The following is a 26,408-nucleotide window of genomic DNA, read 5'->3' as shown; positions in this document are numbered from 1 at the left end:
CACAAATGCTACTGTCGCCAATGTGCAAGCTCAGTGGGTTGGGTCGGGTCTCGACCTTACGCACCGCGTATAATGCTCTGAGATGACTAACACTGTGATTTGGTGCTGTATAAATAAAGTGAATTGAAATTGGATTGAATACGGAAGTAAACACAAGAAGCGATGTTATATCCCACAGTAATGGAAAACAAACTGTCTGCAGAGATTGTGTTATTTTTTTTTCTCCCTGCTTCGTGACAGATAACAGCCACGTTCCCACAGCATGAGTTTTATTTTTTTTATTACTTGTGGGGAGGCAGAGCTGTTGATGCTGATCAGCGCCAGAAGCCAGCCAGAGCCCGGTCCGTGCACTCAGTGGTGCCGCCGAGGCTTCCGAGCTTCGGCCCTCCAACAAACACAAATCATCCCTCCGCCTGCGTACGCAGCCTCCACCTTCCTGCTGCACTTTAAAAAGCCCCTGGCCTTCTCCTCGCTCTCCTCCCGTACCCACTCAACCTCTGCCTGACAGCTTCCTGGCCTCCTAACATGACCCCCTTAAACACCCTCACACTGTGGAGCCCGGGGCGTGTGCGGATAAGGAGACCTGAGGAATCAAGCTGGCCTGGCAGTAGAGGAGATTAAGAGTCAGAGTCAGTCAGTCCCCAGGAGGCACCCAGAGGCGACGAATGCTGCACACAGTTCGCGCAGACAACCAGACGGGGAGCTAGCTAACGTGAAACTTCCTCGCTGTGCTGCTGGATGATTCTCTGCTTTCACAATTCCCATCAACCCCACTGCACCTCCATTCCTGCGCCACCAATCCCCCCCCACCCCCCCCCCCCCCCCGCACTCTCACTCTGACTCCCGCCGCCTTCCTTTCAAATAAAGAGAAGGCCTCGTTCTCTCCCGACTCAAACTGACAGCATGATCCAAAGGGCTCCATCAGCTTTTTTGGAAGGTCTTGTTTGTTTTCATCCATCTGTGAGTACGCCGCCACTGGGGAATATCAATGTGACATGTTCTATTAAAAAAAGGAAAAAAAAAAAAGAAAAATAAAAAAAAGAAGAAAGATGGGCACAGAGATCAATGTGTTGTGTTTTAAGCTGAGCTTTGTTCAGCGCCATAGCTATGGTCCTTTGAGGCAGATTAACGATGACAAACCATTTATAGGTGTTGTGTTTGTCGGGATGATTGCTTCCCAGCTGCAACAAGAACTGCCATATGCCACTCACTGGCTAAAAGTAGCACACTTTAAAGCGCGCCTCTCAAGAGTAAAGGACATTAAAGGACGACCGCTGTCTCTCTCACCCGGAGACAAGGCACATCGATGACACAATAGGACGGGAGCGGCACAACTTCCGTGGTTCCGAGATGCACCGGGGCAAGACAACACATGCTTTCAAGGGACGAAAATAGTTGTGAGATGATGTAAATTTGACAGTTTGTAAGGTGTCGCTAAATATTCCTCTTGGGCACATTTACCTTCAGCAGCACTTCACCTTAAAAAAGCATCACCTTGACTCCTATTAATATTCAGAAAACTGTTTCTGGTAAATCGCAAAACGTTTTAACAGCTATGAATCTTACTGTATACACGTGTTTGTATGGCAGCAGCAAACTGTATCACTACCCACCGTGTGTGTGCGGCACCCTTAAAAAGGCTTTCAAGCATATTTTCAAACGTGTGAGCAAAAGGATCCGCCACTGACTGTCAGCGGAGGAAGACATAAAACTCTTGACAGGCAAATTGCAGTGCTGGTGAATGGCGCTGATCGATGCCAATAAAACAAGGCTCTTTTCGCCAAGGTAGCGCAGGACACCTTCGTGCAATTTAATCAGTCAGTCAGCCAGAATTAATGTTCCTAATATCATGATTTCTCCATTACTCTATTTAACATAATTAAAATGTCGAGCGCCGGGGCCATAAAGCGGGTCGTTGGAGATTGTAATTCTGCCATAAAGCTATGAAGCATGAAAATGTCACTTACCGAGTAGCCGCGGCCTGACAGCGAGTGAGTGGAACTCTGTGGGGAGAGAGAGGAGAACAGGGATGACCTTTAAGGAGCGTTTCACTCGCTGACACAGACATGATGAAGCAGTGCGGTTTTAATATCAATATTCACGTTAACCTTTTAACCGACCCACCTTGCCCCCCTGCTCCCACCCCCCAACCCCGCCCACTGGCCTCACACATCACACGTGTACAGAAGGGCAGTACTATAAACCCTATCACAACCTATGGAGAATTTTTATTTTAAACAGTAACTCAAAAACAAATGCACATTAGACATTTGAATTTTGTATGACACTGCGTAACAGTATGAAGGTCAACTGATTACAATTTGCAGCATCTTTTGAATTTCAATCATGAAATATTGATACGTTATTGATGAGCCATTGAAAACCAAGCTGCCACTCAAGTGTAACTTCACATTTTGCCATCTAGTGGTGGATGTCATAAATGGTTACAGGGTCAAAATCAAAATCATTTCAGGAAGATCTGCCTGAAATTATTGGTCATTAGCAGGGTGTGCTTGGGCATGAATGAATGAGTGAGTGAGTGAGTCCACCAATTTTCCATAAGTAACTACGTTTAAACTACTGCATATTCCAGGCTGTAATTTTGGATTCTGCTAGATACAAGTAAGGCTTTTATTTTGAGCTACAGTGGGGAAAATAAGTATTTGACCCCCTACCAACCAGCAAGAATTCTGGAACACAGACCTGTTAATTTTTCTTTAAGAAGCCCTCTTATTCTGCACTCTTTACTTGTATTAACTGCACCTGTGTGAACCTGTATAAAAGACACTTGTTCACACACTCAATCAATCACATTCCAACCTGTCCACAATAGCCAAGACCAAAGAGCTGTCTAAGGACACCAGGGACAAAACTGTAGACCTGCACAAGACTGGGATGGGCTACAGGACAACAGGCAAGCAGCTTGGTAGAAGACAACAACTGTTATGATTATTTATTAGAAAGTGGAAGAAACACAAGATGACTGTCAATCTCCCTCGGTCTGAGACTCCATGCAAGATCTCACTTTGTGGGGTAAGGATGATTCTGAGAAAGCTCAGAACTACACAGGAGGACCTGATCAATGACCTGAAGAGAGCTGTGACCACAGTCACAAAGACTTTAAAATAGTGCAGGGCAGCAAGGTCCCCCTGCTCAAGCCAGCACATGTCCAGGCCCGTTTGAAGTTCACCAGTGACCATCTGGATGATCCAGAGGAGGCATGGGAGAGATGAGGTCAGTGGTGGTCAGATGAGACCAGAATAGAGCTTTTTAGAATCAAGCTTTTTGGAATTTAAAAATAATACAATGTGATTTTCTGGATTTTTTTTTTAGATTCTGTGTCTCACAGTTGAAGTGTACCTATGATAAAAATTACAGACCTCTCCATTCTTTGTAGGTGGGAAAACCTGCAAAACTGACAGGGGGTCAAATATTTATTTTCCCCACTGTATATTAGCATCTTTTAAGATAATTTATGCTGTTGAACACATGTAATTGTAGCAAAAAATTTCAGTGCAAGCCTTTCAGTTTGGCACGCATATGGAACAAATGAATACAGCGACACTTTGTAACTCCGCGTTTCCAACAAGCAACTTTAGCAACAGACTAGATGCTGTTATTTCAACCCATGTGCATGGGGCAGCCTCTGCTGTTTGGCAACACTACAGTTGCTAATTTAATAATTACGATGATGGAGAAAGACATGGACCAGATGAACGCTATATGCCAGCTTTGGTCACTTGTGGTTGGGTATGGTGCTGGTTTTACATCAAGTGAACGCCATTCTGGTTTAGAAATCTTCTGCTTGAGTCTTGACTTGAACTTTATGTGCCTTCTTGTACAAGTCCCAGGGTTAAAAAGAAGAAAATCTGTTTTTGTTGGATCTTTGAAAGTAAATCTTAAAATTTGTTTATTTCCTTTGGTTCCTCATTAGTTTTATCGTTGGCTTGAGCTATATTTGCTGTTTTATTACGTTAAGCACTTTGTAAATTTTTCTGCTAAAACTGCTATAAAAATAAATTTATTGTTGTTATTAGTACAAGAAAAAGGTGAGTGCAGTGCAAACCGAGCACTGTGGTCTGCTTAAGCAGCCTCTTGCTAACAATTCAGACTTGGCCAAAGCAATAAGAAACACCTTAGGTAAAAATTGTAGAGCTCCATTCCGATGTTTCCCCTCTTTCATACAAAATAATAAAAGAAACACTTTAATGTCATGTTTCTCAATTCCACTGTACCGAAAACATAACAAACCATGACATCAAGTTCACAATACATACAGAACCATGATTTTTTTTCTTGTGTGTACCATGTCATCCCTAAAATTTGTAGTTATTCTATGATATATTATTAGTTGTGAATGTTGACACAGTGGGGCATGTCTGAGCTTGTTCCTGCAGGCACATGTAAAGTAGGCCTTTCGTTTGTGATTTATGAAGCCTTGTTGCTAATCGCAGGGTCTTGGTTGCCACTAAGGCCACTGTTTCGTGTTTATTAACTACCATGCAACAATGATTCATATCACGACTACTGTTAGCGCAGAATAGTTCATAAAAATGTGTTGTTCATTATACAGCAGCTCAATGCATATGAAGTGCATTATGCTTGCTTGATTATTCTTTCTTCTGCCGCTGAATGACAGTTTTCCCACTTGTATATGGAGTCAGTGAGCTTTTAAGGTTTTGGCAAGAACTTCTTGCTGATGTGAACTAGGCCTGTCACCATAATTACTACATCGATTTATCGTATGACGTATGTACGTGACCTTAACTTGTTAGGTTATTTTATGTGGTGAGTGATCTCAAAAAGAACTGGACAGGAAACGGACTTCAAAGTGTAGATGTTGTATTGAAAGGTGCCTACACTGAAACAGAGATTCATCTAGCAGCGCTGGGGTCTTTGAATGAACCACATGTAACGTTGGGACAAACAGCCAAGATTTTTCTTCTGCACTAACTTTTATTCCTGAGTCTGGGCCGACCCTCTGTGGGCAGTCCTTAGTCTGTCGTGAATCAGTGGCTATGTGATTGACTGCAAAGTGAAGTGAAGTAGGTGATTATAGGCAGGTGTTGTGCTCACGTTGCGTTCAAGGCAGTATGTAAAAATTTTATGGTGTATGTCTGCGTGCCAGGCAACAAATCAGAGTGTTCCATCATGCTGTGCAAATAGATGTGAATACGAGGTCTGTCAATAAAGTATCGTACCTTTTTATTTTTTTCAAAAACTATATGGATTTCATTCATATGTTTTTACGTCAGACAAGCATGAACCCTCCTGCGCATGCGTGAGTTTTTCCACGCCTGTCGGTGACGTCATTGCCTGTGAGCACGCCTTGTGGAAGGAGTGTTCCCGCCCCCTCTTCGGATTTTCATTCTCAGCAAACAGCTGAGCTACTGCCGCTTTGTTCCATGAAATTTTTTTCAGGAGCTCTGCCAGACAACCAGCTGGAAACCATTTCGAAGATTCGGTTGTTTTTCGGTGAAAATTTTACGGGCTTCACAGAGATTAAGGACTGTTACTACAGCTTTAAGGACAGCCCACAATGGCGCATGGCATGCTGCGCTCCGAGCTGCGACAACGAGGCAGAAAACGTCAGATCATTTCTAAGCTGATGGCTCTGTGGATACGAGACCGTCGTGTGCACTTTCTCTGGTTATCACAAGAGCTGGACATCAGCCATTTTCCGGCAGATTTCACTTTTAACAAGAGATTTTGTCATGGAAAGCCGCGCGGAGGCTTCGCACGTCAGGACCGATTCGCTGTTTGAGCGAGACAAAGAACACCTCCGTTTCGGCGTGTCATGGGACAAGTTAGGACATGCCCAGATCTCCACAATTTCTCTGCTACTTACTGGACTGGTAAGCATTGAAAGCCGAGATAGGTATGTCCCAACTTGTCCCATGACACGCCGAAACGGAGGTGTTCTTTGTCTCGCTCAAACAGCGAATCGGTCCTGACGTGCGAAGCCTCTGCGCGGCTTTCCATGACAAAATCTCTTGATAAAAGTGAAATCTCCCGGAAAATGGCTGATGTCCAGCTCTTGTGATAACCAGAGAAAGTGCACACGACGGTCTCGTATTCACACAGCCATCAGCTTAGAAATGATCTGGCGTTTTCTGCCTCATCGTCGCAGCTCGGAGCGTGGCGCGCCAAGCGTCCTTAAAGTTGTCCTTAAAGCTGTAGTAACAGACCTTATTCTCTGTGAAGCCCGTAAAATTTTCACCGAAAGCCAGATAAATTTTTCAAATGGTTTCCAGGTGCCAGTCTGTAACAGCTTCTGAAAAAATTCTGATGGAAAAAAAGTCCAAATCATTCCGCCATTTCCAGACAATGACAATCCGATGAGGGGGCGGGACCAGTCCTTCCACAAGGCGTGCTCACAGGCGAATGACGTCACCGACAGGCGTGGAAAAACTCACGCATGTGCACGAGGGTTCAAGCTTGTCTGACGTAAAAACATATGAATGAAATCCATATAGTTTTTGAAAAAAATAAAAAGGTACGATACTTTGACAGACCTCGTATTTTGGTTTTATCAATTAGCAGAGGTGTCAAGTAACGAAGTACAAATACTTTGTTACTGTACTTAAGTACACTTTTTAGGTATCTATACTTTACTCCTTTACTTATTTTTCTGCCTACTTCTGACTTCTACTCATTACATTTTCACACAAGTATCTGTACTTTCTATTCCTTACATTTTTAAAACAAACAGCCTCGTTACTCTTGCCTTCAGTTTAATGTATATATATATATATATATATATATATATATATATATATATATATATATTTCACGTCATGTGTGCCTGTAATCAACTTTTCTGCAGCACGGCTTTGCTTTGAACCGTGAACCAATCCAAGCAGTGTTTCGCAGATTGAAGCAATACTTCGACCTATTGCTTCATTTATTCTTTCTTTCTTTCGCTTAATTTTCCCCCGCTAAAACCCTAAAGAGCATACTTCTGTGAGTATTATTTATCTTTTCTATGTTAAACCGACCTGTTATGGTCTTCTGAAACAGTTGATAGATGTATTTTATAACTTAAAAAACGGGAGCGACGCTAACGCGTTAGCATGTCTATGGCATTTTCAATGTTAAAAGTTAGCATTAATCAGCTCTCATCACGTTCGGGTGCATTTGTTTTCAAATTGTAATATTTCTTAAATTTATTTTTGTTTATATATTAATAATCTAATGATTATTATATACAATTTTAGAGAAAGAGGCAAAAAGAACCTGAATAGAAACACAACAGAAAATATAAAAGCAACAATGAACATACATATATAAATACATACATACATAAATAAATAAATGTTTCCTGTGAACACCTAGTGACTCTTACACCTCCACTTCATCCCTGTCTTATTTAATGACAATTTGTTTCGGTCAAACCATATTTTCAATGTGTTAATTTCTTCAGTGATTTCCTCCAGAACTATCTGCCAAACTATGTAGAAAACTGCTGCATCCTTGTAAGAGCAGAATACTACTGGAATGAATTTGAATAAGGAAAGTTTTTTTTTTCTTCACTAAATGGATGCTGCACTCACTGCAGTTTATTGTCTGGAATAGTCCCAGATTGCATTTCAGAGCTTCTAGAATTGAAACATTTTCGTGCAGGTGGTGTTGGGGGGTACTTTTGGGTTTTGGGTCTTGGGCCACATGTACAACCCCTGGCAAAAATTATGGAATCACCGGCCTCGGAGGATGTTCATTCAGTTGTTTAATTTTGTAGAAAAAAAGCAGATCACAGACATCACACAAAACTAAAGTAATTTCAAATGGCAACTTTCTGGCTTTAAGAAACACTATAAGAAATCAAGAAAAAAGATTGTGGCAGTCAGTAATGGTTACTTTTTTAGACCAAGCAGAGGAAAAAAATATGGAATCACTCAATTCTGAGGAAAAAATTATGGAATCACCCTGTAAATTTTCATCCCTAAAACTAACACCTGCATCATATCAGATCTGCTCATTAGTCTGCATCTAAAAAGGAGTGAACACACCTTGGAGAGCTGTTGCACCAAGTGGACTGACATGAATCATGGCTCCAACACGAGATATGTCAATTGAAACAAAGGAGAGGATTATCAAACTCTTAAAAGAGAGTAAATCATCATGCAATGTTGCAAAAGATGTTGGTTGTTCACAGTCAGCTGTGTCTAAACTCTGGACCAAATACAAACAACATGAGAAGGTTGTTAAAGGCAAACATACTGGTAGACCAAGGAAGACATCAAAGCGTCAAGACAGAAAACTTAAAGCAATATGTCTCAAAAATCGAAAAATGCACAACAAAACAAATGAGGAACGAATGGGAGGAAACTGGAGTCAACATCTGTGACCAAACTGTAAGAAACCGCCTAATGGAAATGGGATTTACATACAGAAAAGCTAAACGAAAGCCATCATTAACACCTAAACAGAAAAAAAACAAGGTTACAATGGGCTAAGAAAAAGCAATCGTGGACTGTGGATGACTGGATGAAAGTCATATTCAGTGATGAAATCTGCATTGGGCAAGGTGATGATGCTGGAACTTTTGTTTGGTGCCGTTCCAATGAGATTTATAAAGATGACTGCCTGAAGGGAACATGTAAATTTCCACAGTCATTGATGATATGGGGCTGCATGTCAGGTAAAGGCACTGGGGAGATGGCTGTCATTACATCATCAATAAATGCACAAGTTTACGTTGATATTTTGGACAATTGAAAGGATGTTTGGGGATGATGAAATCATTTTTCAAGATGATAATGCATCTTGCCATAGAGCAAAAACTGCGAAAACATTCCTTGCAAAAAGACATGTAGGGTCAATGTCATGGCACAGGGTCAATGTCAACGAGCAGATCTGATTTGATGCAGGTGTTAGTTTTGAGGATGAAAATTTACAGGGTGATTCCATAATTTTTTTCCTCAGAATTGAGTGATTCCATATTTTTTTCCTCTGCTTGGTCTAAAAAAGTAACCATTACTGACTGCCACAATCTTTTTTCTTGATTTCTTATAGTGTTTCTTAAAGCCAGAAAGTTGCCATTTGAAATGACTTTAGTTTTGTGTGATGTCTGTGATCTGCTTTTTTTTCTACAAAATTAAACAACTGAATGAACATCCTTCGAGGCCGGTGATTCCATAATTTTTGCCGGGGTTGTAGAACGAATCAGTTTTTAAATTAAGCTTTCAATTCATATAGTGGCATCTACCTTTTTTTTTTTTTAAAGCTTACTTTATACTTTTATACTAAGTAGGTTTTGGAGCACATACTTTTTCACTTTTACTTGAGTAAAGAAGTCAAGTTGATACTTCAACTTTTACCAGAGTGTTTTTAAACTGCAGTATCTATACTTCTACTTAAGTAACAAATGTGTGTACTTTTGACACCACTGTCAATTAGACAGCTATAAAAAGATCAGATAGTCGTGCCAAATACAAGGGCATTTTGGATGTGGGTCGGCCATTTGGAGGTATGCATCATGGAACACTCTGACAGACTTATCGTATGAGGTATGTACTTGACCTTGATCATTTTTGCTGAGTTCATTATTGCATGGTGTATATACACACACGCAATTGTTAATCCAAAAAGCCACCAACGTTTTAGCTTAGGTATAGGGGTACTTATTGGTGCTGTGTGTCACAAAATCCACCACACCATGGAACCATCTTGGGTCCTGAATGGCAACCACCCAGGAAGACAATTGGTGCATCGCCACCTTTTGAGCTATCTACTGCAGCCAGGCAAAACCTGGGGCGTCCTTGTTGTCTTCTCTAGCTGCTGGGGTCATCAACACTGAGACACCTGCATGCTGGATCACGCCCAGAGAAACGTGGCACATGGCCAAACTCAGGAAAGATTGTGTTGACTTTCACCTTCTGTAAAAGAATTTGCAGAAATAATCCCAAGGTTATAGTCATCCTGTGTGAATACACACGTCAGTAAATATTCCATCATCTGCTGTGGAAAATGAGTTTTCTGCCACTTTTATCTCGTATGGAGGTTCTTAAATGGTGCATTTGGAAGATAATCAACCTGGCAACAGCATATATTTTACAAACACACTTAAGTTTTACATATGTAGATAGAGTTTCTGTACTGATCCGTTCACACTAATTTTGGCTACAGTCTCTGAAATCGTGTGAACACGTTGATGTCAGTACTTCAACTGTGCATTCCCTCACTGCACATCTGCATGTTGTATGCAGATTAAAAAATAAAGAGATACATGAAATAGAAAGTCAGTGTGATAAGACACGTTTGTTTCATGTTTGTTTGTGACAGAGGTTACAAAAATGAAAAAATACATATGCGGAAAAGCCTTGCAATATTGCTTTTCCTTTTTTTTTCTTTTTTTTTTTGAGGGGTACAACCAACCCTGCATCAGGCCTGTTTATTGAGTCACCACTCATTTATACCCGTGCAAATCAGACATAAATATTTCATACGTCCTATGGTAAAATTTTATTATTCCACATAAAACTGATCCCGTCCGAATCGGGTTTTTGACTGTATATTTTTCCAAGTTTTGGCTTTAGATCAGACAGAACAGATTCAGCATCATCAGTGTAAAATATTAATATATGTATTGAAGCTGATGCAAAGGAAGTGCTCTTGTCCAAAGCACTTTATTTCTTTTACTCAATACTTAATGTATTAATGTCTGTATAAGGAATTTAAGTCAAAGCGCAAATGAGAAAATATCACATATCACATTTTTGTCACAGTTAGTACTTAGGAAAGCAGTTTGCCCATTAGACATGTTGAATTCTGTGTGTGTGCGTGTTTGTGTGTGTGCACGCGCACTCTAAATGCAGAACAAGAACAGGATGGAGAGAGGAAAAAAAAGCACTTCTCTGGCAACCAGCACAAATACCAATCTCTAAATCTATCCTTCCACTTTCATTGCTTTTATTCCTTCATCTAGACTGGCAATCTCAGGGGCGGGGGTGGGTGGGGGAGGGGTTCTGCTCCACCAATTTCATCCACAGGTCCACCTTCAAACCAAACAACCTCCCCCTCATCCTCGCCGTCGCTGCCTCCCTTGTGCAGCCCCCCGATGGCCCTCATCCATTCTCCCACACCTGCTCCAGGCCTCAGCCCTCATCAATGCCCGTGTGCCCCTCTGATTTGCAGGATGACTCCTGCAGCGACGATTAGGGAGGAGCCCCACAGCGATCCGGAAAGCATGCTCTGCGGGAATCAAAAGGCTATTCCCGCTCTACTCAACCGCTTTGCAACAGAGTGGAGGATGAGGAGGAAAAAAAGAACAAAAAAAAACTGCGGAAGGGAAAATCTGTGGACACAGAAAGGCCAAAAGCCTGTTTTTGGTTGTGTGGGTGCATGTGCGAGCACGTACTTAAACATGTGACTGTATACGTGCAGAGGTGGTGGGAGGCCAAGGCCATTTGGAATTAGCCTCACTGTGCAGAGTCCATTCAACGTGGAGCATTCTGAGCAGAAAGAGAGGCTTATTTAAATGATAATGAGGGACAATCCATTGGATTTAGTGCCAGTGAAGAGAGGAAAAGAGGGGAGAGACAGGGGAGAGACAGGGGAGGAGGGGGTGGGGGCTATTAAAACGCCAGTGGTTCATAAGCCATAGGGTCGGCATACAGCTAAACACTCTCTCTTAAAAGCCATTATACTTGGCTCTCAATGGATTTCTGCAGCGCTTAGGACTTCAAAAGGATTTAAGAACCCGCCCCAGCGAGGCGGTGTGGGTGGAGGCGGAGGACCGTGTGTGTGTGTGTGTGTGTGTGTGTGTGTGTGTGTGTGTCAGTCACTTAGGTTGCCTGCTGCTCTGCGGGATGGGGCGGATGCTGGCGGCATTTAAGAGTTAACTAAACAGCCTCAGAGAAGAGAAATGTTGCTAAATCCGCCCCCTAATCTCCAGCCCATTTCCATGCCCCCTTCTCTGCCCCCTGTGAAAAAATAAAAAGAATGAGTGGTGACAAGAGGGGAGGAACCAGCCTGTCCCCACCCAAACCAGACTACTGTTTTTTTTTCTTTTAGGTGGAGAGGCGGACCAATCAGAGGTAGGTGGGGCTTAATGAGGAATAAGATGGAGCAGCTCCTCACGCCCCCACCTGGTGGGTTGGTGGGTCTGGGTGAGAAGGAAGGGGCACCACAACTCCCTCTCCTCATGGCACACAAACACAGTAGTGCCCACCTCCTCCTACTCCTGCACCACTTCACATTTCCTTAATCCTTTTGCGGCTCGTCGCCGAGGCCCCGCAGCACCACAGGCACAATTACCTCGTCAAAATAAACAGATAAAGACCCGAGCGTGGCAATGAGCAAACAGCTCCCCCTGTGATGTATTTTTTTAACCCCCCTGCTCCCAAATTGATGCATGACTGTTTTTACAGGCGAGCGCACTCCGTATGTTGCATTTGTCTCCATTTCCTTTGGCGGTAAAGACAAGCGAAATCCATTTTAACTCGCTGCCAACGCAGCGTCATTGGTTAAGAGCTCTTAAAGCCGCGGAGCCACTTTGATGCGGTGGAGTGCATTTTACGAAAATTAGCCGCGCTCTTGGTGCGCCATTTCATGCAGCTGAATTTTTTTTTAAATCACATATATAAATATATATATAAGACTGTGAGATGACAAATGTGCATTTGATGCATTCCTGTGCCTACAGTTGGCGATACAACACGGCGCGGCGAGATGGATACGGACAGCTGCAGCCATCAGCGTCTGTGGCCCATTTATCTGGCAGCACATTACAGAGACACACCACATCTAACACCTTTGCCGATTGCAGCATGCAATTTTCACCCCAACCCCTCGTTCAGAACACCGCGCCGCCAACCTCCATCACTTCCTCCCATCCTCTTCTCCCACCTTCCACCCCCCAAATCCGCGTCGTATATCCCTGTCAGAGCTGTCAACCAGCATCGCTCTTTTATCTGACAAGCCCGCCTCTTCCTCCTGACTTTTTCATTAAAAGACAGCCTTCTACACAAATTCAAGAGGAGTAGCGCGAGGGGAAGTCGAGAGAGGAGCAGAAAAGCGAGGCGTAAAAAAAAAAAAAAAAAAAAAGCATCAGCACAAAAATGGGAGAAATTAAACTGCTTTTTTTTCCCCATGAATGATGCTGGATTTTCAGTTGGAGTACTGAATTGCTTTAAACAATGTGTTTAATACGTTCATTAAAATCACCCCCCCCCCCCATCACTTTGGCCCTTCTCGAGAAGAAGCCTGCACATTTTCCTTCCCCCTCTCTCTCTCCCCATCCTCTCTCTCTCTCGCCTCCTGCTGCTCTCGTCAGCTAAATGAACAGTCTGATTGAATTTAGTTCAGTTTGGGAGGCCTGCTTGACAGGCATTAGTTAGGAAGCATATTTCTACATTCATTTAAAATGAGCCGCTTGGGATTTTGCATAAATTCTCATTACTTCTCCTGTATCTAAATTGCATTATTTCATCCCATATGCTGAACCGATGCCTCGCCTCCATTTTCCTTTGTCACCTACTCATCCTCTAAATGGGCCGACATATGGACGCCGGCGATAATTGGAACACTGTCTTTAACTCGTTCCATTCTGGGGTCGGCGAGGTCGGCCCACACCTGGCTGAGCCGCGTTAGGTCACGTCTACGTTTAACCGCGCTGTGCTTTAAATAACACCAGGCCAACGGGGTGATGCTGTGTGACTGGGCTAATCATTTCCTGTCTATGAGCTGCCAGCCTAACACACAGGAGATTTATGAGGTGAGAGCTGAAAACAGCAGGAGCTGCTGCACCGGCCGCCCTCTGATCTCTGCCTTAATGTTGCCATCCGCCTACATGCACCGCGGGGCAGCCCCGCCTTGCCGTGCGGAAGCAGAGAAGCCTCCTGCCTCTCTCTCTGTGGGAGCTCTGAGGAAAGGGACAAGTCTCGTCCAGGGTCTCACCTCGCTGAGCTGCTCCTTGGAGTTGCTCCTGTGGGGCCGGTTCAGCTCCTGTACTGTCTCGACCTCGCTGATTTTGACTGGACGTACCACCAGAGGTTTGATCTGTAATGGAGGACAGGAGAAAAGGAGCACACACTCAAACTTTTGTGCAGCTGAGGGCAAAATGGACATTTCTATCAATCAATCAATCAATCAATCAATTTTATTTATATAGCGCCAAATCACAACAAACAGTTGCCCCAAGGCGCTTTATATTGTAAGGCAAGGCCATACAATAATTACGTAAAAACCCCAATGGTCAAAACGACCCCCTGTGAGCAAGCACTTGGCGACAGTGGGAAGGAAAAACTCCATTTTAACAGGAAGAAACCTCCAGCAGAACCAGGCTCAGGGAGGGGCAGTCTTCTGCTGGGACTGGTTGGGGCTGAGGGAGAGAACCAGGAAAAAGACATGCTGTGGAGGGGAGCAGAGATCAATCACTAATGATTAAATGCAGAGTGGTGCATACAGAGCAAAAACAGAAAGAAACACAGTGCATCATGGGAACCCCCCAGCAGTCTAAGTCTATAGCAGCATAACTAAGGGATGGTTCAGGGTCACCCGATCCAGCCCTACCTATAAGCTTTAGCAAAAAGGAAAGTTTTAAGTCTAATCTTAAAGGTAGAGAGGGTGTCTGTCTCCCTGATCCGAATTGGGAGCTGGTTCCAGAGGAGAGGAGCCTGAAAGCTGAAGGCTCTGCCTCCCATTCTACTCTTACAAACCCTAGGAACTACAAGTAAGCCTGCAGTCTGAGAGCGAAGTGCTCTATTGGGGTGATATGGTACTATGAGGTCCCTAAGATAAGATGGGACCTGATTATTCAAAACCTTATAAGTAAGAAGAATAATTTTAAATTCTATTCTAGAATTAACAGGAAGCCAATGAAGAGAGGCCAATATGGGTGAGATATGCTCTCTCCTTCTAGTCCCCGTTAGTACTCTAGCTGCAGCATTTTGAATTAACTGAAGGCTTTTCAGGGAACTTTTAGGACAACCTGATAATAATGAATTACAATAGTCCAGCCTAGAGGAAATAAATGCATGAATTAGTTTTTCAGCATCACTCTGAGACAAGACCTTTCTAATTTTAGAGATATTGCGTAAATGCAAAAAAGCAGTCCTACATATTTGTTTAATATGCGCATTGAATGACATATCCTGATCAAAAATTACTCCAAGATTTCTCACAGTATTACTAGAGGTCAGGGTAATGCCATCCAGAGTAAGGATGTGGTTAGACACCATGTTTCTAAGATTTGTGGGGCCAAGTACAATAACTTCAGTTTTATCTGAGTTTAAAAGCAGGAAATTAGAGGTCATCCATGTCTTTATGTCTGTAAGACAATCCTGCAGTTTAGCTAATTGGTGTGTGTCCTCTGGCTTCATGGATAGATAAAGCTGGGTATCATCTGCGTAACAATGAAAATTTAAGCAATGCCGTCTAATAATACTGCCTAAGGGAAGCATGTATAAAGTGAATAAAATTGGTCCTAGCACAGAACCTTGTGGAACTCCATAATTAACTTTAGTCTGTGAAGAAGATTCCCCATTTACATGAACAAATTGTAATCTATTAGATAAATATGATTCAAACCACCGCAGCGCAGTGCCTTTAATACCTATGGCATGCTCTAATCGCTGTAATAAAATTTTATGGTCAACAGTATCAAAAGCAGCACTGAGGTCTAACAGAACAAGCACAGAGATGAGTCCACTGTCTGAGGCCATAAGAAGATCATTTGTAACCTTCACTAATGCTGTTTCTGTACTGTGATGAATTCTAAAACCTGACCGAAACTCTTCAAATAGACCATTCCTCTGCAGATGATCAGTTAGCTGTTTTACAACTACCCTTTCAAGAATTTTTGAGAGAAAAGGAAGGTTGGAGATTTCTACACTGCTTTTCCATCCAAATGTCTCCCAGTCAACTCACTGTCTACACGACAAAATTTGACCTTGTTCAGGTTGTCATGGTAATGACAAACAGCTGCACCCCTCACAGAAACAAACCGCAAGCAAAAGCTTCGGAATTCTGATGACATGCAGCAGCGTTTCAACCAGCGGACATAAATTAAAGGTCCAGATGTCGTCTCAAATCCTCTCAGTCTCTGTGATCTTTAACTGCAATTTAGGCAGCTGTGCGTAACAATCCGGCATAATCACGCTGGCATCAACTGGCGTTCAATGGGCAATGATCGGTTTAGCCCGAGCGCAGCACAAACACACTGCCGTACACGTCAGCGTCAGTTGGTGCTTTGTGTAAATGCAAAGCAGATCTGGCAGCAGACAAAACACCTGCAACCTCAAACCTCGACCCATCGCTGCTGCGGGCAACAGCAAAAGTAACACAGCAGCAACCCAATTTCAGACCTGTTGTACTCACCTGGAGTTTCAAATTTGGGGGAAAAAAACCCACCAAATAATACTGTAGTGTTTAAGGAAATAATATGAAGTGGCTTCAAAGGTTTAAGTCAATGGATTCTGCAGCAGACTAGATCAGAAGTGCTCAGTGAGCGTAGTAACACCACAGCCGACATTCAAAGCCCTTTTAATCGATCAAGATCACCAACAGTAAAATATCTGAACACATTTCCACAAAATTTGCTATTTTCCTATACAGTAGTGTTCAGAATAATAGTACGTAGTGCTATGTGACTAAAAAGATTAATCTAGGTTTTGAGTATATTTCTTATTGTTACCTGGGAAACAAGGTACCAGTAGATTCAGTAGATTCTCACAAATCCAAGAAGATCAAGCATTCATGATATGCACACTCTTAAGGCTATGAAATTGGGCTATTAGTAAAAAAAAGTAGAAAAGGGGGTGTTCACAATAATAGTAGCAACTGCTGTTGACGGTACAAACTCAAAACTATTATGTTCAAACTGCTTTTTTAGCAATCCTGTAAATCACTAAACTAGTATTTAGTTGTATAACCACAGTTTTTCATGATTTCTTCACATCTGCAAGGCATTAATTTTGTTGGTTTGGAACCAAGATTTTGCTCGTTTACTAGTGTGCTTGGGGTCATTGTCTTGTTGAAACACCCATTTCAAGGGCATGTCCTCTTCAGCATAAGGCAACATGACCTCTTCTGGTCTTGGATATTCTGACATATCCAAACTGATCCATGATACCTGGTATGCGATATATAGGCCAAACACCATAGTAGGAGAAACATGCCCATATCATGATGCTTGCACCACCATGCTTCACTGTCTTCACTGTGAACTGTGGCTTGAATTCAGAGTTTGGGGGTCGTCTCACAAACTGTCTGCAGCCCTTGGACCCAAAAAGAACAATTTTACTCTCATCAGTCCACAAAATATTCCTCCATTTCTCTTTAAGCCAGTTGATGTGTTCTTTGGCAAATTGTAACCTCTTCTGCACGTCTTTTATTTAACAGAGGGACTTTGTGGGGGATTCTTGTAAATAAATTAGCTTCACACAGGTGTCTTCTGTCACAGCACTTACAGTTAACTCCAGACTGTCTTTGATCATCCTGGAGCTGATCAATGGGTGAGCCTTTGCCATTCTGGTTATTCTTCTGTCCATTTTGATGGTTGTTTTCCGTTTTCTTCCACGCGCCTCTGTTTTTTTTTTTTTTTTGTCCATTTTAAAGCATTGGAGATCATTGTAGATGAACAGCCTATAATTTTTTGCACCTGCATATAAGTTTTCCCCTCTCCAATCAACTTTTTAATCAAACTATGCTGTTCTTCTGAACAATGTCTTGAACGTCCCATTTTCCTCAGGCTTTCAAAGAGAAAAGCATGTTCAACAGGTGCTGGCTTCATCCTTAAATAGGGGACACCTGATTCACACCTGTTTGTTCCACAAAATTGATGAACTCACTGACTGAATGCCACACTACTATTACTGTGAACACCCCCTTTTCTACTTTTTTTTTTTTTTTTACTAATAGCCCAATTTCATAGCCTTAAGAGTGTGTATATCATGAATGCTTGGTCTTGTTGGATTTGTGAGAATCTACTGAATCTACTGGTACCTTGTTTCCCATGTAACAATAAGAAATATACTCAAAACCTGGAATAATCTTTTTAGTCACATAGCACTACTATTATTCTGAACATTACTGTATATTAGTATTGGGCTGGACATCTGACCTTGACCTCTGACCATGTTCGTTGACTGTTCCTAACCAAAATCAAATGACTTCTTCCCATCCGTTGTCCCAATGCACCTGCCAGGTCAATTCAAAATCAGATTACAACATCTTAACTTATCTTCCTAATACCAAACATCTGGCCTCGTCGAGAACATTTTCATCCATAAATATAAAGTCATGATTATAGGAGAATTTGGTATGCAACAATCAGGGAGGTCAGCTTCAACTGCATGCAGGCCAGTCTGCTGCTCCTTAATGAGCTCAGCCCAGACATATGAACTGTGGCCTGACGAGCCAACGCATCTGCTCTCCGCTAGGAAGAAACAGGTTGTACAGAAAAGATGTAGAAACCAGGAATTGGGAGTAGTTAGGATGGTGTCACCTTTGTTATGCAGTTTTCTGACCGCACAGTCTGGGCCTGATGATAGAGTTAAAACATCCACAACCATCAGATGTGATCTTCCATAGAAATAATATGCAAATTCTTTGCCCATACCATTTATTATATTATGAGAATCTTTATGATATAAGCACTCAAGGTGATTAGGGGCATAGGTTCTAGTCTTGGAGCGCGAGTGGGTGGAATGTTTATGCAGATTCTATGGCATTATCCATCTTGTTTTCTATTTGTTTGTATTTAATGCATTGCTTGATGCTGTTTTAATGTTAACACGGTCTGTTTATTTGCAATAGAACATGCTATTTAAGTTACATTGTATTACCTTGTTTCACATTCGCCTTGGTCAACATATAATAGCTGTAGCAAAAGTAGATAATCAAGAGTAAGTGCAAGCTAAAAACATGTTTGACTGTATCTCACATGGTATGAATTATTTCTCCCATTATTTAGAAAATAAAAATAACCACAGAATAATTTACATCAGTTTTTTTGTGAAATTTGGCTACATTTACACATCAGATTCGTTCAGTATGTTTCACTCCACTGAACAACACAACTACCTTTTTGTACAAATGCTTCCAAGATAGAAGGAAGTACACCATAAGCTGATTAGAAGCTTACACAGTGTTATAGAGGACATCTCTAGCTGTCATAGAAGCACTGTCAGACAAAGAATTGAGGTTTTTCAATAGCCTGAAGACACCAGGGGAGGTGATGGTGTTGTGGTTAAGCGTTGGGCTTGAGACCAGAGGATCCTTGGTTCAAATCCCATCCTGACAGGAAAATCACTAAGGGCCCTTGGTTAAGGTCGTTAATTTCCCTATTTGCTCCCGGTGTGTGCAGACATCGGAGTGAATGTGAGGCATTATTGTAAAGCGCTTTGAGCATTTGATGTAGATGGAAAAGCGCTATATAAATGTAGTCCATTTACCAGATGTAAATACCTTTTCACCTCTCCAGTTCAAATGACAAGGATCAATTTAGGTGTCATATAAAACAAATAATGAATGTTTTCCATTTGTGTAGTGAAAATAATTTTAATTCACTGAAATATTCTATTCAATGAGGTGAAGCTCAGTTGAATGGAACATTCAATAATTCAACTCATGAAAATACTCTTACCGTCACACTTATAAGCATTCATTATAAATATAATAACGATCAGTTGTATTTCTTTAAACACCACTAACCACTTTTCTGTTGTACCAACAAAAAGTAGGTTGCCGCATGATTTTGTGATCATTTTGAGGGATTAACAAAACATTTTGGGGCTTTTTTAACTCCTGGAAAGGCTGCCTTCGCTCTCAGGGACACCTTCCAAACAAGGTTCTCTCACAAATCATCAAAGGTGAATACATAAAACACTCAGAGGCCTGATTGCTAACAATGTTTTACCATGACTAATATTGCAAAAAAAACTGAATTTATCTTCTAAACACAGACATGTTTACTGTAGTCTGAAACGCGATGTGCACCAATGTCTACAACAGTACGATAACAAAATTATAGGCAAAAAATTGCTATGCTTTTATTAGAATTTCTTTCCATTTGTGGTCATAAAAAGCATAAATATGCAGGTTTCAGCAGCTTCACTACGCGGTGGTCAGTATCTGTGTTCAGCCCCTCCAAACTGCCAGCCACAGTGCCAACTTGGATGGTTTGTTTCAATGAGGACCATCCAGACCAACAATGGAGCTGGCATGTATCCAGATCCCCATCGAGATGGGAGGCTGGCTAGCTCAGCGAGAAACATGCAGCAGCATCAGCCACTCCCAGAATCCCGTGCAGCTTTTCCACTTCAGAGTAAGATGGCAATGGCCAGAGGGGGTAATCCATTTGACTAGCAGCTTGCATGTAGCAGCTCCCCTGGTGCCCTATGCAGTGGCAGGCCTCGGTCTCCTGATCTCCACTGTAATTTAAGCAGATCACTGCTACAATTAACCTTTCCTGGTAAATATCAATTATGGCCCCCGACTGGGCTAGAATTAAAAGGGTCATCAGCTAATCTGACAGGTCCTGTACGTTACCACCTGGCTGGGAAAGAAGAAGTGAGGCAAGGAGACAGAGAGGCTGTTTGTCTACCCTCGTGCCCACAAGCTCACATGCTAAGTAGACAAAATTCCTTTTAATTATCCTGCTACCGCCAGGGTTAGAATGCTGACTGGCCAAGGGGAATTACCATTGCGCTGATGCTGATGTTGACAGGATGGGGTAAGTATGGGGGAGTAAGAGAGGGAGCTGCCACCAAGCAATCAGGGTGTGGAGCTGGGGAAGGAGAGAAACCCAGCAGGTGGGCATAATCAGGTTTGACTTCCACCTCTACCCGCCGCTCCCTCTGTCTCTTCACGAGCTGTCAGCCTAATCACTCCTTGAATCTCACACTAGATGGAGGCCTTTTTTGATTTCCTCCTCGCAATGAGAGCACAAAGACAGAAATCCTCCTTGGCAGGTAGACAGGGGAAGCAAGCAGACAGGGAGGCGGTCGTCGGTGTCACGTCACCGTCAAATGCAGTCCTTTATTACTTTGTTTACTCAGCATCAGCGTTGTGCTGACAAATTCTTGAAGGCAACCAAAGTGTTTCCGTCTCCTCGGGGGCTTGCGGCTACATTACCCAGTCATCAATCTACTTGGCTATTGATCAGAGCAGAGTGTGTAATTAGCTACTGAGGTTAATGATGCTGCAAGCTGGGGCTGTTCTGCGAGCCGCTGCTCAACAGGACAGGGCGCCAATTGATCGAAGCAGGAATTCACAGAGTTTGACAAAAGATTGGCAACCCTGATGTCTGAAATTCAGTGCTTTTTCACCCCAGGAACTAACTAGATCCTGAGCAGATGTCTTTGTTTTCTCCCATTCTGCTCTTTACAATCATGTATGAAGTGTGTCACTGCAGCAAATTGTTTTAAGTTAACTGTGCATCACAAATTACAGTGGGGGAAATAAGTATTTGACCCCCTGTCAGTTTTGCAGGTTTTCCCACCTACAAAGAATGGAGAGGTCTGTAATTTTTATCGTAGGTACACTTCAACTAAGAGACAGAATCTAAAAAAAATATCTAGAAAATGACATTCTATGATTTTTAAATAATTAATTTGCATTTTATTGCATGAAATAAGTATTTGATCCCCTACCAACTAGCAAGAATCGTGTCTCTGACCTGACCTCTGTAATGGCAGACAAATGTTTCTGTACCAATTGCTAAGATCTGTTTTTCTAGGGGATCAAATACTTATTTCATGCAATAAAATGCAAATGAATTATTTAAAAATGATACAGTGTGATTTTCTGGATTTTTTTTTAGATTCTGTCTCTCACAGTTGAAGTGTACCTACGATAAAAATGACAGACCTCTCCATTCTTTGTAGGTGGATAAACCTGCAAAATCAACAGTGGATCAAATACTTATTTCCCCCACTGTAGGTGAGCTAAATTTCATCAAATTATAAAATTTTTTATGTTTGTCAATTAACTTTAACGTTAACCAGTAAACACGACTACAGGTCAATTATTGCACATATTCACGTGCTTTTCTCCCTTACACAGGTGAACCCCATTAACTCACGTATGTGTAACGCGTTTCAGTTTTACTCATGGTCGATTTGTGGACCCCAAAAATTTAGACTACTGTATAGAGGCTACTGTATGTTTTTGGTCAACCTCATTAACTCACAAATTCAGATAACCCCCCTGGTTCGATTTTGTAGACCCCAACTTGTGCAAGTTAATGAGGTTCACCTGTATTTGTGCCTGAGCAGATGAGGTTCTTGCATTTAAAACAGACCTTTTTTTTTGTAGAATAGTGACACTATTATTAAATGTGTTAAATAAAAGTAAGTGCTACAGTTATTTTCAAAATCACATTTTCTATTAATAATTATTGCGCTAAACAAATTCGCTAAAAATAAATTGCTGCTAGTGGTGCTGCATTCAAACTGACGTGTGACGTACTCGCATGGGGAATTGCATTTACAGTACAACAGGAAGCCATAAGCGCTGCACCTGTTGCACTTCTTACATTTGTTTTTGACGTAGTTTTCATTTTATTCTGTTGTATGATGTTGGCAGAAACTAATAACACAAGATAGGGTTTTCCTTTTGAACCTACTAAGGTGTTTTGTGAGTGTAATGACAGTGATTTTGTCTACTCAGACAGCAGTGATGACAAACAATCTTCAAGAACAGAAAATTTGCTTTGGTGCATTTGTGGACATTGTGGTTTGATGGCGTCAGTTTTGGAGTCACTCTGCTGCCAAGAAAACAACATGTTTGTACTGAAAATGTACTATGAACCTGGGACTCACTGCATCTCCAACATGGACTCGTAAAAAAGAGCTTGTCTCGACCCAGTTATTTTGGAAATTATAATGGCATCCCCAAAAGAAGTTGTTGGCGAGGATTTGAGAGACCCAATTTCAAACAGGTCCATATGTATCTCACAGAGTATGTCTGTAGACGTAGATATTATCATTTTACCGCTAATTCACCAACCTTTTGCATTAGTGTGACCTTTGGATGTACAAAATACAGGACCAAAATCGCAAAAGTAATGGACAATTCTTAGAAAACCTCTGTGTAAAAATGGCAAGCATTTCAATAATAATTGCCAAAAGAATCCATATCTACAAATTTCAATCTGTCTCCTGTTATTGCACTGTGAGGAAATGTTTTCTAAATTACTGAATTTTATTCTTTCAGATTGTACAGATGCACAGCATACTGCAGTTTTACCTGGTGGGTCTATGGCAAATTTGGGAAGAAATGCAGAAAGGCGATTCCAGCATGTGTAGTTACGGTGATAAGAACCCGGTTCGCAGAAGAGAATGGCATTGATGAAGGCTTCCATGCTGCAATGAGTGGGTTCCCGGTCCAGATTCTCCATTAAGATGAACACATGATGTGACATTTGTAAAAGACACTTGCCAATTTAAAAGATTTGGATGTGGTTGCTTGATAGAAGTAAAATCAAATTATAAACTGTGCATGGTGCTGTTTGCTTAATTAAAAGTCAAAACGAATAATTGCTTATTTATTGACAAACATTCATTTTAGTCTCTTTTTGGTAAACAGACTTCTAGTCAAATTTCAATTGTGTGCTTTTGGAGATGATTATGAGTATCATTTTGAAATGGCTGATCTCATTATTTCAAATAAATTAATTAGTTTTTACTCATGTCACTGAATGTATATCTCAATATATTTGTTTTTTCAAGAAAGTCTCCTATTAATATAGATGTACAATGCAATCCAATATGTTACTGATCAGTTATTTTCTAAATCAATCTTCCATACAAACTGTTCAAAGGCCAGTTCAATGTCACATTTACCACCAGGCAAATAAGCAAATTTGCAAATATTTATATTTATATAATCAAGCTAAATATTGTCTGGCATTCATCAGAGTATTGGAAATCTTTGCATTTTGTTTCATAACAATTCAAAACTGACAACAGAAGATGTTACTTTTTCACATGTGACAGTCATTGTTTTGAATGCTGTTGTTCTTTAATTTTGCACATATCTACTCATTCAGCAACTTCTAAGGAATCTTGCGGCATGATTTTGGGTGGCTTCCAACTTGTTTGGCTTCTTGCCTATGGTTTTCCTGGCTCCATTGCAACAGGGTAAACAGCATTTTGGAGGTTCTCTATTGTAGTAGGGGGCAGTACACATGGGCGTGTCATCAGTCCGGACCCTAATTGACACTTTGATGATTTGGGAACTGGTGGTGGTTGTTCACAACCTTCTTGGCCTGGTGGTTCACCAGTGGTGGGCACTGTTCAGCTAATCTAATAACCAATCATTATCAAAGCTAATGTTTTTCTTAGTGGATTAGCTTTTCAGACGAGTTTTAAAACAAACATCGGACCAATTATCTTCCAATAAATTTAGTTCCGATAACTTTTCCGATAACCCCAACGCTTTTTTACATAGCTAGTAACGTTGAAAAACATTTATATCCCTTTTGCTCCTGTCTGCTATGTATTTTCCAGCAGTGAGGTAGCTAAGAGGAGCTGAGCTCAACTCTGCCCCAGCAGAAGGGGCCTGAATGCCAGACTGCCACAAAAAAGATAAGTCATTACTCCTTAACACCATACAGTGGTCCAGCCATGAAGCAGAGGTCTTGAAATGGAAAGCAGGTTTGACTTATGGTTTTGATTTATAAATAAAATTATTCCAGATAGAATAACTACATTAATGTAAACTCTTAAAATGTACAAAGTGAATATATAACACATATCTGTTAATTTTAAAATAATGCACTAATTCTGAAGATTTGAACATTAACACACAGATGCCCAAAGGGATTATGGGTAAACGTAGCATCTGCTCATACTGATTGGTTGACTAATTCATTCTATATAAAAACCAACACAAGTAAATCAATGTAATGTATGTGTTGGTGTTTACAAGTAAATGTGCTTTTGTAAAATATGTCATTTTTTTCACTTGTGTAAAAACAAAGGCATTTGCCTTTGACAGCCTGTTAACAGGTAGGTCATTTAGTTTCAATACGCTTAGCCACTGTTCAAGCCTTTCCTTATTTTTCAGCGTAGCCTATGTTTGCTAACATTCCTTCTTCTGTATCCCTCGTTACTACAGCCAGGAGCCATGCAAAACAATCAGATGCATTCTTTATAATTTTTTATTTTATTGGTTTATTAATTATCAAAAAAAAATGCATATGAAGGGTGGGAAATGCATGTTTTTATTATGTTTTATCAAAAAAAAACAAGGACTACATTAAAGCTAGTACTTCTTAAGGGCCCCTTCACACATAGTGCGAAGTTTGGATGAAGTGCACATTTCGTGCGCATTATGCAGGAATTGTGTGCAAACCGTGTAATGTCATCCCTGTCGCCAACAACTGGTACACCTGTTGCTACAACTAGATGCGCACACAAGAGCCTGAAAGACAGAGCGAGTGCTGTGCGAACACATTGAACCCCTTCGCGGCAGGTGCCGGCCAAATTCCAGGTGACACGCACAAACACCAAACATATTTTCATTGAGACACATCAATGTTTATAGCACAGTCTATCTTCCCAGCTGTATTTTATCATTGGGTTTTCTTTTCCTTTATCTCAGACTTCATCGGTGTTCTGGTTGTTGTATTGCTCTTGTGATCCTTGACATTCCTATAGGAATCCTATACGACTCTTACAATTTTCCTATAGGATTCCAATAACAATCCTACAGGAAATATTCATTTAACCCTAATCAGTACAGTTGGGTTCCATACGGCCCAGGAACCTTCTGTTTTGGAAACAAGTGTACAAGCCACTTGCCCACTGCACTGCAATCACTGCCACTCAACACCGCAAATTCCAACACTTTACAAAAAGTACTACATTTGAAGCACAGATGGAAAAAAAATTCCCTCTTACATCATCATTTTTCCTGCATAGAAATGTGGACAGTGCTTGTTTACATCAGGTACGAGTCGCTGCAGTTGAAAAACCCAATTTCTAATTGCAGATGTGTTTAATTGGGCCAAAGCCCAACGGGTGCTACATTGTGTTTTTTGGTGGTGTAAATATTTTCTGCTGGACATGATTGGTGAGAGCGGTGACATATTTCAAAGGCAATATGCCCCCTCCCACACTGCACTGCAGGTAATGTGTTAGAAATGCACTGTAGGTAATCGGGGTATAGTTCATGGCCTCCTAACAGTTTGTGATTTTTATATTAACTTTACTTAAATCGGAGAGTCGACCCACACAGCATGAGGAAAGGTTAATCATGTTAAAGCAGCACAGAAACACAACGAGTGTGGCACACGTATGTGTGTATGTGTGTGTGTGTGTGAGGGAGGGTCTGCCTTAAGACTTTAGATGGAAGAGAAGCACAAAACACACTGCAAAGTAAGGGCCTGTGTTTCACATGAATAATGTACTGGAAATTAGCTCCATTAGTCTCGGTATTGAACATGTCTGCAGCCCCCC

The 26,408-nt window shown here is 41.4% G+C and overlaps 1 protein-coding gene across 1 annotated transcript in view; it reads right to left on the bottom strand.

Moving 5' to 3' along the window:
- Window positions 1-26,408, bottom strand: part of fbrsl1 (fibrosin-like 1) — a 744,464-nt gene that overhangs the window by 363,648 nt on the left and 354,408 nt on the right. Inside the window, 2 exon segments of the mRNA XM_034171080.1 lie at window positions 1,968-2,003; window positions 13,900-14,001. Coding sequence (XP_034026971.1) covers window positions 1,968-2,003; window positions 13,900-14,001 — 138 coding nt within the window.

The sequence above is a fragment of the Thalassophryne amazonica genome, chromosome 5, assembly GCF_902500255.1.
Source record: "Thalassophryne amazonica chromosome 5, fThaAma1.1, whole genome shotgun sequence".
Lineage (NCBI taxonomy): Eukaryota > Metazoa > Chordata > Actinopteri > Batrachoidiformes > Batrachoididae > Thalassophryne > Thalassophryne amazonica.
This window is presented reverse-complemented; position numbering and strand designations above follow the sequence as displayed.